This window comes from Catharus ustulatus, chromosome 6 (assembly GCF_009819885.2).
Source record: "Catharus ustulatus isolate bCatUst1 chromosome 6, bCatUst1.pri.v2, whole genome shotgun sequence".
Classification (NCBI taxonomy): Eukaryota; Metazoa; Chordata; class Aves; order Passeriformes; family Turdidae; genus Catharus; species Catharus ustulatus.
The window spans coordinates 12,191,207-12,203,372 of NC_046226.1; the positions used below are offsets into that span (position 1 = coordinate 12,191,207).

The 12,166-nt window shown below is 41.7% G+C and overlaps 1 protein-coding gene across 6 annotated transcripts in view; it reads left to right on the forward strand.

Annotated features, from left to right (window-relative positions):
- BEGAIN (brain enriched guanylate kinase associated) overlaps positions 1–12,166 on the forward strand; it is a 159,685-nt gene that overhangs the window by 141,008 nt on the left and 6,511 nt on the right. For all 6 annotated transcript variants that reach the window (XM_033062691.2, XM_033062694.2, XM_033062695.2 and 3 more), the window contains one exon: positions 9,168–9,275. In XM_033062691.2, the coding sequence (XP_032918582.1) occupies positions 9,168–9,275 (108 nt within the window). The remainder of the gene's footprint in view (positions 1–9,167; positions 9,276–12,166) is intronic.

The following is a 12,166-nucleotide window of genomic DNA, read 5'->3' on the forward strand; positions in this document are numbered from 1 at the left end:
GGCTGTGGCAGTTTGAATAGGGAGGCTGCCAAAAAGAGACTATTTAGGAGGGTCTGAGGGGCTGGATATTTGTGCCTTGAGAAGAGCTTATAAGGATTTTCTCAAAATATTCTCAAGGATCTGGGGTTGATTGGGGTGGGGGGAAACACCAAAAAGATACCTTTACCCAACATGAGATTTTACAAAGTAAATAGCAGAGATCTATTTTAACAAAAAAATGAGAGGCTAATTCACACAGAAAAGACACAAGTGCATTATTTTTATTCCCTGTACTACACTTACAATTATTCAGACAGCTTACCAAATCTTTCCCAATCAATATCCCAGCAGATGTTTCAATATATATTAAATAGATAGAAGACATTAGGGGAACAGAATACAAAGACATGCACACATTGGACAGGGACATATTTAGAAAGATCAAAACCCACAAGACGAAGAGCCCAAGATGAGGAGCAGTGAGGAGAGAGAAGCCTAAGCTACAAAATAATGCAGCAATAATCCTAACAGCAGGTTTGCCATTGTGACAGGCTCTGTGGGGAGGGCAGAGCTGCTGGGCTGGCTCTGGGCTGCTCAGGTCCACCGAACAGAGCTTGGGCACAAACCCAGCTCATCAAGGTCCTCACTGCAAGAACAGATTCTGTGTCCTCAAGCGCAAGGATGCACCCAGAGAGGAAAAGTCAGCCTTGCCACAGCACTGTGATATATCAGAGAAGAATTTCCTGAGAGAGAAGTACTTTAGCCCCCAAGAGACCATATAGATAAATCATTCTTTTAGTCACAGGGGGAAAGGAAGGGACTTTAAGTTTTCTTCTACACTACCAATTATTAAAAGGAAGTGTCAAAAGGAAATGTGAATTTCAAAATTCCTAGAGCAGAAGAAATCATTAAACAGTAAAGTACTGTAAATAATCTAGTCCTTACTATTTTTATTTGGTTGGGAAATTGTCTTTGTTTAAGTTGTCAAATCTAATTAGAATTCATGTGCATATTAAAATAATCTGCAATTAATAAGAACGAATATTCCAAAGTTCAGAATTAGACCATTTTACTTCTTTACTCCTAGAAATTAATGCTACCTCCTCTTTCCAGACCATCTAAGTAGTTCATTTAGGTCTCCAGTAATTTCTCCATTTCCACAGAGGAGCCTTTGTGGCTGGAAAGTTTGAGTGTCAGACAATCAGAGTGACAGCTTCAAGCTACAAGGCTGAAGAACCTTCCTTGTGTGGCCTGCAGCACTGGAACTTCTCCTTTTCTACCCCTTCACACAGCTTCTTTTTCTTTTGGCAAAATGTTTTGCTCCTTACCATTAGCTCAGCTGAAGTCTCCATTCCTTTCATTTCACTCTGGCTATATAATTCTTCTAAATTATTTTGCTGAGCTCCTAGGAGGAGTTAAAAAATATTAAAAAAAAAAAAAATAAAGCTGTGGGCAAGGACAGACTATCCAGTCTCTTCCTGAGCCAACTCAAGAGTCATGCATCTGTCACTTCCTTTTATGCCATGTGTTCATCATAAGAGAGACCTGTCACATTGGAATAATGTTCTTGCCACTATCTTCTTTATGTGGAAGAACTCCAATATGACATAGATTTTTGCAGTAGGTAAAGCCTAAGGCAAAAGACACATCAACAACATATTTTCTCTGACCTGCCCAGAAAAATGGGTATTTTAAAATCCATAGTGCCATACATTTGTCTCTGAAGAATGCAGCCTTCCCTTCAACCTTGACAGCTTGGCAACAGAAAATCACTTTAAATAAATATCTAATATTCTGTAGGATAAATATAATGAATTAGTCATTGCTCCTTACCATAATGTAGCAGCAATCCTGAAAGCCAGGCTCTTTTAGCATTTTGGAGAGGTATTAAGACAAGGATGGGTGTCCTGGGGATTACTGCAGTGGGAAGCAAAGATGAGACAGTGGTAGATGATGAAGTGCAGTCAGGATGCTGCCACAGCCTTTGCATACATCCCTACAAATTCTTGCAGTTTTGTTTGTAACTTGATAAAGAATTACTTCATAAATCTGCTAAACATTTGGCTCTTTTCCTCTTTTGCTTGTAAAGATGAACATTCTTAAATAGTCTTGTGGGTTCAGTGAATCTGTAAGTGAACAGCTCCTTTGGATACTCATTTTACTGTTAAACCAAAATAAGATTGTTTTACAAAGAAGTAAAACAAAAAAATTAATGTGTATTAAATGTTGCTTTCATGCCACAATTATCGGCACCAAATCCTGCACCCCAAGGATCATGTCATGAACTGGTATCAATTGATACAGTTTCATTATTCATTGAAAAGTCTTTCATTATTATTCGCTCTTCTGATCCTGTCAGTTCACTCTTTTTATTACAGTTTCTGCCCATGGGTGCAAGTGAGTGTGAGTAGGGGATATCCACTGCTCTTCACTGGCAGACAAACTCACACAGAGCATCCATAAAGAGGCACCAAGACAAACACGTCATCTGCCATAAAAACATGAAGATCTGCAGAGCAGAAATTAACATGCTGAAAATCAGGAATTACTGCAGAGAATATCCAGTAATTCCTGCAAATCTAAATCATCTTTTGCTTCTTTATGAGCCAACTGATAAAACAAGTTATGCATATGGTCTGCAGGGAAGTACTGTAAATAGAGCAGCTGTTAACTTTCAGAGTTACAGGAGGAAAAAAGGTTTTATTTGCACCACATTTCTCATTCTTGTTTTCTTTACATGTTGGCTATAACCCCAGCCTAGCCAGGCCCACGACCACATATGTTTCTGTTTAAGACTCTGCTTACCAGATAAGAGGTACCCTGGTTTGAGCACTGCCTTGCTCAGCTGAGACCGTGACACAACTGCCTGGGAGGAAGAGTGCACCTAAGCTTGAAATTATCCACATTAGTACCCTCTGCAACAGTGAAAATTTTCCACACATAGTGGGAAAGACCATTGCATAATTTCCCAGTCTTCCATTCCACAAATAATGGCCATTTTTATTAATTTCTCACCAGAATGTGAGATATGTACTGACAGATGCTATAAAACAAATTTATAGTCACTCATCATTGAAGTGCTGTCATTGAACTATCACTGAGAATGCACTGGGCATCTGGGGGCCCTTTCTTCATGCTAGATAACACACTCACGTCCTCCATGATTGCTGTAATTATCAGTAATAACTAAATGTTGCATCACTGACTCCAGAGGACATGCATTCATATGCACCAAGTCAAATCTAGGGTCTGCTTGAAGTTTTGATGGAATACCGGGGGAAAATGTAAATGAACTTGTTGTCCATGCATACTTGTTCTCGATTTTATTAGGACCTAGAGATGTATTGATTAATTATTAAATCACCTCTCCATAACAATAAGAGCATTTACTTATATTCAAATACCAGCATTTGCTAATAAGAGAAATTTAAATTATCTTATCATAACCACCCCAGTTATCACAACAGTCCAGTGAGATGTGGTAGCATTACATCACAGAAGTCACAGGAGGACAGAATGGTTGAGGTTTGAAGGGACATCTGGGCATCATCTGCTCCAAACTCCCTGCTCAAACACCTACAGCAGGTCATCAAGGACCACAGGTTTTTTTTGGTCCAGACAGTTTTTTAATATCTCCAGTAGTGGAAATTTCACAATATCTCTGGACAACCTTTTTCAGTGCTCAGTCACCCTCAACAGTTAAAGAGTTTTCAGTGTTCAGACAACACTGCTTGAGCTTTGTGAGCTGTGCCACTGGTACTGTGCCCATTGCACCTTGTCCTGTCACCGGGCACCTCTGAACAGAGCCTGGCTCTGTCCTCTTTGCACCTCCCTTTGCATATTTACCCACATTTGATGAGATCCACTCAAGCTGTGTTTTCTCCAGGATAAACACTCCCAGCTCTCTCAGTCGTTCCTCAGAGCAGAGATGCTCCAATCCCTTAATCTTCTCCATTTCATGCTCTCTCCAGTAATTCTTTATCCACCTGTACTGAGGAACCTGAACTGGACACAGTACTCTGAGTGCACACAGCAGTGCAGAAGGGAAGAATCATCTCCCTCAGCCTGCTGGCAGCACTGCCTAATGCAGCCCAGGGTTACCTTTGGCTTTTTGCAGCCAGGAAACACACTGGTGTGGCTTGTGTTCAGCTTGGTTTCCACCAGGGCCTCCCAGTCCTTTTCTGAAACGCTGCAGTGTATGCTGGGTGGCCCCATTGGTGCAAGGGGTTGTTCCTGCCCAGGTGCAGGATTTTGCACCTCTCCTTGTTGAAATTCATGAATTCCTGTCAGGCCATTTCTGCAGCCTGTGAGGAGGGCAGCACCACCCCTTGCTGCACCAACCACTCCTCCCAGTTTGTCATCTTCAACTGCTCAGTTTAGTTCTTCATAAGATTATTTCAATGAGGTTATAAAATATCACCATAAAACTTACAGACTTTGTTTTGAAGGAATTGTACAGTCAGCACTTGTTTGCTAACTACAATCCACAGAACAGTACACCCCCTGCATTTTCTTAGCAGGTGCCTTAAGGCATAAGCAGTGAAAAGATTGTGGCTCCTGGTCTAGGAGACAAGTACTGAGTTAACAGTGTTACACTGGCCCACAGAGGCGGGGAATTTCTCCTGTCACAGAGTTGTGTTCCTCCTGGACAAGTAGAGTAGCAGAGAAAAAAGGGAACAAAATTCTGCCTGTATTCCTCATCCAAAAATGTTGTAGTAAACCTCTGTCAAGGCATTCAGGATGGGATACCCCATCACTCTGGGGGTATTTTTAACAGAAAAGGTCTCTTCATCTGTCATTTGGGCATTACTTGTTAAGAAGTATTTCCAAAGGAATGCTACTGGCCACTAATACCTTGCTGGTCAGTACTACCATTAATTATTGTCACTATACATTAAAACTGTATCCACAGAAACATCAAGATTTACTTTGCCCTGTTTGGAAAGTCTGACATTTCCACAGACCAGCACTTCCCATTTGCAGATCTGAGGCTGCTTTCCAAAGGTCTCAACACATCCGAGCTCCCACAGGACAGCAGGGACAGGAGGCAGCCAAGCCTTGGCTAATAGGCTGACACTGCTTTGTGGTAGGACACCCTCCAGCTGCTGGAAAGCAATGAAGGGAGACTGAGACATTACCAAAGAGAGAGAGCTTTTAGCCTGCCCATTTCTGCTGAAGGAATAGAGTAGGAGCCTTTATGGATCCAATAACATGCAAGATAAGCAGATCTTTTCATCCAGCTTTTGCTACTTTTAAAAATACACTTATCTGTTAATTATTTCATGCTGAATCAACCTACCAAAATTCTTTTCACCCCACTTTTATCACAAATTTCAGATGTAGAGACTAGATGGCAACAAACACGTTGAAAGCATCAATTTATATTTCTACGGATCTGTAAATACATGAGGGATGTTTTCACTGTGATAGATACAAATTGTAATAAATTTGCCCCAAGGTTCCAGACAGAGATTATATATTTTATTATATAATTTTGTTCCTCTGTGAGGAACAGATATTCAATCCCTTCCTCAGATCTGATAAGGAAGCACTGAGGGTCATGATAAATCCAGGACAGGAGCAAGGTGCAGCTTTGCACCTCAGCCTAGTGCTGTGACTGCTGGAGTCACCCAGCAGAACAATTTGATGTGACTCAGAGGTGGGCACATGACTGCTTCTCCTGTGTTAGTCAGACACTACAGAGCTGTACTCCTGTGTGCTGGCTCTGTGTCAAGGGATGAGGGGGGCAGAAGATGCACAGAGCTGACTCAAAGATTTCTGAGCAGGGATCCACCAGCCACTCACCCACCACAGTCTGTAGCTCTGGCATTTTGGAGTGGACTTCAGGAACCCTCAGCCCAGCTGCAAGCTGTTGGCATATCAATAACACCACTGATTTAATTCACCACCAGCTTGGAGAGAAAGGGTATTAGCACCTGCAGAGCAGAAGGCAGTGCCAAAAGGAGGGAGGAGGGGTCACCAGCCCTATGGAAGAGTGGGAAGACCAAGCTCCTGTAAGCTACCAAAAATAGAGAGATTTGCCAAAAGGGTTACAAATAAAACAAGCATTTATATTTGTAACTCATGATCACAGCTCTGATATTATGATTCCCATCCTCCTTTCATGCCTCTCTGACAATCTGATGCTGAAAATACGATTGCTTGACTGCAACTGGAGTGCTTGCTCAAGGTTGCAGCCCCAGTGACCTGCAATCCTTCTAATGCAGTGATCCCACACCACCACACTCTTCCAGCTGCACTTTCTCCCAGAGATGGTGTCAGGATTAAGCCTTTGTCCTCTTGTTGCCACCACTGCACCACAAGAACATCTGGCTGAGCCCTGAACTTCCAAAGATGGACACAGTGTGTGGCCAATATACCAGAGCGTTTCAATGTCCTGCCCACCTTTGTTTGCCACATGGAAACAGATTCTTTGTTCATATTAAGGACACTGATTGCAAGAGAAACATGTGAACTAATAATGGTGGAGAAGATTGGGACTGGCCTTTCCTTCTTATTCCCTCTTCTCCACAGCACTACTGAGGTGTTTATTACTTTGGTTTCCACCTGCTAACCTGTATAGTAAAAATTTGATCTGAGGCAAGTTTTACAGTTCAACAAATACAGAATATATTTTAAAGTCACACCTGAGCAGATGCAAAGTCTGGGAAACATCATCCATTCATCCATGTTATCGTAAGTGAAATAAAATCAGATAATAATTCAGCCAAATTCAGCATTACTCAGATGCAGCGGGAAGTAGTGCTTCCAATACCTGAATCTGCTGCCTTTTATTAGTTTCCCTCCTGAAAACTGTAAATCCCTGATATTTTCAAGGATTTATCCTTGATTCTTGTAAATCAGATATTCTCTCCTGAACTGCAAAATAGAATGAGTAAAGTTCAATTTGGCTAGGCAAGAGCAATAGTTACTGAGATCAGAGAGATTTAGAGCAACAGAGTTCTACAAATCAGCTGTCCTGGCATGACACCTTGTCACACAAGGACTGATAAAATCTTCCATTCAAATGGTTATTTGAAAGATTATGTCTGCACTCAGTGGACCTGGATACTTCAAAAGCATGAAATGACTTAGAAAATCAAGGGGACATATTTTTTTGCAAGTACTTGGTAGTCACTTGTCTACCTCATTACACAGCTAAACACCTCTGAAAATGTAATCTTCAGTCACAGTCTCAAAGGAGACAGATTTTTAGAGATGCACAGATGGCCAGGAGGTTTACAAAGTGCCTGGTTGTTTAGCTCACTATAAAATCAATGAGAGTTAAGGGTCTCATATAAAACCACGTTGATCTGCCTAATTAAAAAACACAGCCCTGTGCCTGGTTAAAATCAGTAAGGTTGGAGCCTTGCAAGCTCTCAAAGCTGCACTTTGGCCTTCAGTGAGGTAGTCCCCAGGCAGGAGTACCTGATCAATGGGAACAAGGAGGGGAGAGGTGTCAAGCCTGAAGCAGCCTCCAGACACAGCTGGACTGCCAGCACAGAGGGCTGGCAGCAGCAGGGAACAGGCAGTCCATAGAAAACTGGCACTAAAATAGCCAGTCCAGACCTTCACAAAGACACTTCAATCATATCTGCACAGTTTAAAGCAAGCTGTGGGCTTGCTTAGACCATTTCAGAAGGTGTTTTTCTTTAAATAGCAGCTTAGGATGAGAGCTGCCACTTCCAATTTAATCACCCTCCCTTAATACAGGCTGGTGCTTTGCAGCTGGATAATTAACCTTGATACTCATTTGGACTTCAAAACACCCAAATCCCATTGCTGTCAATTAGCTGACAATGTCAAGCGTGTGTTGATAGAAGATTTTTGTGTGACCCTGGCAATATGACATTTGGGAAATTTCAGTCGTTCACAACTGAAAATGGGAAGCGACATTCACAGAATTACAGAATGGTTGAGGTTGGAAGGGACCAACTTCATAGAAGTGAAGTGGATCCACTAGATCCCCTTGGAGATCTAGTCCAATCTCCCTGTCCAAACAGGGTACTCTGGAGCACTTCACTCAGAATTGTGTCCAGGGAGATTTTTAGTATCTCCCCAGTCTCTATGGGCACCCTGCTCCATTGCTCAGCCACCCTCACAGTACAGAATTCCTTCCTCATATTCAGGTGAACTTCCCATGTTCCACTTTCCACCTGTTGCTTCTTGTACTATTGCTCAGCACCACTGAGCCTGTGGATTTGTCACTGGATTGAGTTCTCTAAAAACACCAGATGTACATTAGGGTTTACCCTACTTTCTGCTCTTATAGCAATGCACCTTTCTAAAGGACCCTCAAGAGAATTTTCAAACCTCCTTTTTGCAGCTCTGAGTGCACAGAAGATGCCTTGATCTCAGAGCACTCAGAAGCTGCCATACTTTTCAACACCAATGTAAGGCTGGAGGCAGGGTTATAAATGACTGGCACACAATGATTTTTTGTTATGAGAAGCAGTACAATAAACATGGAGTATAAAAATGAGACACAATGTGGGAAGGGCATTTCATTCTTTCCACTGATGCCCTTGCATTTATAATAAAGAGTCACATCCTACTGGTAACAAGATTAAATTAGTGGGCAGAAAGAAATTTGAATCAGACTGTTTTCCTGATATGCCACAGTGGGTTGTGTACTGCTAATGAGTGTTAACTCTGCAGTCAGGTAAACATTCACCTTGAGAAACGAACAACCTTAATCAGGGCTTTTAAATCAGCTGGAACAGTCAGCAGCTAAAATGAAATTGGCTCAAACACAACTGCTTTTCTTTTTAAATATTGCTCTTCCTTCCTTATGAGGATGGGAAATAATAGCATAAGTGAAACATTCTCGTAGTAAAAGAGCAGCTCCAGTCCCTTCCATGTTAGACACCCCGTCCTGTGACTGAGAAGGGATGGATTGATTGATGCTCCATGCAGTGCTTTTGCACAGGCTGACTAGAGTTTTTGTGAAGGTTCCTAATGTGAGCTTAATCTGATCTCTGTGTTTCTAAAGGGCTTTACCTCATCTCCTAAGTATAAATAGCAAAATAATGGAGAAAATAAATAAGGGGAGGGGGAGGGAAGAAAGAGAAAAGAAATGTTGGTCTGTTGTGCTTTTCTCTGGATTTGAGAATAACATCAACTTGTGGGCCTTCATCTGAAATATTCTGACATTAGAAAAAACATTGACTACTCCATTTTCTACACAGGGTCAACATTATGAAGAGGAAAAACGGGCTTTGAGCCATGAAATAATTGCACTCAATAATCACTTAATAGAAGCCAAGGTGACTATAGATAAGTTGTCAGAAGACAATGTAAGTATTTACTATGCAACTGTATTCATTTTGAGATTATATCCAGAAACAAATTAGGCCTTGCACTTCCCATGAAATTATAGAACAATATGTTTGTATAAAATGTGACTTGTGTCCTCAACAGTTAAAATTTATGTTTGCTTGTTGCCATCATTTTGTAAGTCCAGCTCTCCTTAGGCTATAAAATTGTGGTGACACTTTTCATTGATTTTTTTCCCCTTATTTCTAGTGTGAAACTGATGGAAAAAAAATTCTAAGAAGTGGCAATATTCCCTCATTGATTTTGGCATCAGTACAGCAAACTGCACATGGTCAGAGCTGTTGCAGGGGCAGATGCATGGAGTTGGGACTCATCAGAAGGATTTTAGGCACAGTGTAGAGCCCTACATTGTAGTAATTACGTTGAGACAGACACAACTGGCACCATCACCCATCCTTTATTAAAAACTTTTTGTGCCCTCTATTAGTGGACTTCTCTCAGGCAACTTCACACAGCTCTGATTTCTCTCCTCTCTGCAAGTTTCCTTCTGCATGACTAGCTAACCCCAGGCTGTCCCTTACTCAGCCACCTGACCCTGTCTGTCCCTCACACAGCATCTTCTCACCCTATCTGTCCCTTGCACAACCACATGTCCCTTCCTCCTCACAGCACAGCCAGCAGCCTCCATCCCAACCTGCAGCAGACCCTGGTTCTCAAACTCCACCTAACTCTCGCCCAGCTTTTATAACCCCCATCCTCATTGGGCAGGCAAGGCTGTCTCCACTTCTTGCAATCAGTACAGCTGTAATCCATTGAGGAGCACTGCCTTCTGCACTATCCTTACAAACTCTCTTCCCACACTGCATTTCCTGCAATTCTTTGCTCTTTTGGTCTCTGCTCACCACAAAGCCCAGCACAAGCAAGCTCTGCTAGCAGAAGGCAGGACTGACCCAGCCTGGTGACTCAGACCACTCCTGCAGGGAGCAGGAGCCAGGCTTTCCCCAGCAGCTGCTCATGTGTAAAAATGTACCTGTCTCTGTGTGGGACAAAATAGGGAACATCTCTGGCAATTGTCACCCTCCATCTCATTAAACACTGCTGAAAAATGGCATGAGTAGCCAGCTGGCAACAAGCTCATTAAATCCTTCCTGAGACAAACCTACAAAGACAGCAAGGAGGGGAATATTGTGGGCATTTAGTTCATTATTGTGCCTTTCCTTCCACATTTAATAAAAAATTCATCTACAGAAGACATGCTTCTGTTGGCACTTATTTTCCAGCATCTTATGTTCAATCTTCCCATATTTCACATGAGCTCTTAATCATAGCTGGGAGCATTTGATCTCATTAAAATGCCTGTTGATGTAAACTCTGCCTGTGCAATTAACAGCTTCCCAATTGAAACAAAAAGGTCCCAATCTGACCCCTCATTTTTACAGAAGTTGAGTTGAAAGGAGAGTAACTTCATAACTCTAACAGCTATAAGTAATGGAGTGTGGTAAAAGTAATGGGATACATCCAGGTTTTGGAAGCACAGGTATACCTCCAGATTAATTCAGCTGAAATCAGTGGAGTTATTTCTGATTTAAAATAGAGGTGGGGAAAAATTGCAGAACTCTCCCTTTAAGCATGCATGCATTTATACTACTTCATGGAGTCAGGTTTGAACCCACATTTGAAGAGATTCCAGTGTTCACAGTTGTATTCTGAGCACTAGAATATGGTCCAGAGGCCTCAAATAACAGTTCTACTTCTTCAGACTTGAGGTTGACTCAGGGACAAAGTTCTGCCCTTGGAGGACTTGAGAAAATGCATTAAATTAAGTTAGGGTGGATATCAGGGAAAGGTTCTTCTCCCAGAGTGTGGTTGGGCTGGAACAGCTCCCCAGGGCAGTGCTCACAGCCCCAGCCTGACAGAGCTCAACAAGTTTTGTACAGCGCTCTTGGCACAGGGTGGGGCTTGGGGATGGTGCTGTGCAGGGCCAGGAGCTGGACTTGATGATCCTTGTGGGTCTCTTCTAGCTCAGGATAATCTGTGATTATGTGCAGTATCATTAATAGCAGTAAAGATTATATTCCAAATTTTAAAATAAAGGACTATGAAACAAACCACTAATATTATACCTAATAAATACAGAAATTATAAACTGAAGAATCCTACATGGGGAGAATGTTTTTGTCTCAGCAATATTTCTTTCTTCAATTATATTTCCCCTCTCTCTTCTGATAGAAATGTAAAATGACACTTTTGATACAACAACATATTTTAAACTGTGGGAAACACTTCTGGCATTAATTGCCAGTTATTGTTCTAGTTTGCCACAGATATGGCTGGTTTCCATTCAGGCAAACACTAAAGGAGAGGGAGTCACACGGCTTGGCCAGCAGGTTGAGAACAAAGTACACGTGGCACATGTAGCTCACATGTAATTTTCCTATAGTAATTTTTAAAGCTGCTAAAAATAAAGCGTCAGAAATGCTTCTCGTACTCTCCATGACAACCACTGTGCAGAAAGAGAGGCACACAGCTTCTGAAGAAAGGATTAGGTTCTGGAGAGATACCATTTTTGTGTGCCTGGAAATGCCATATGGGACTTGGGGTACCTGCCTGTGCTGTACATTGTGCAGCAATATATATTGGGTTTAACGTGCATGCAGCATTTCAAAATCACATGCAACAGACTTTACTGCTAAATTGAATTCTTGGGTTCTTTTCCAGGAATGAAAATAATGTGTCCTAATATAAAATTTAAGACCCACTTAAATGAATGTCTCCCCAATAGATCTGAGGCAGAAGGGGCATGTATAAAATATCATGAAGACAGAGAAAAAATTGCAAAACAGAAGTGTCTAAAAGTCCTTGAATATGAAGATATATGAACTAATGTTCACAGGACAACTATCCCCATCTG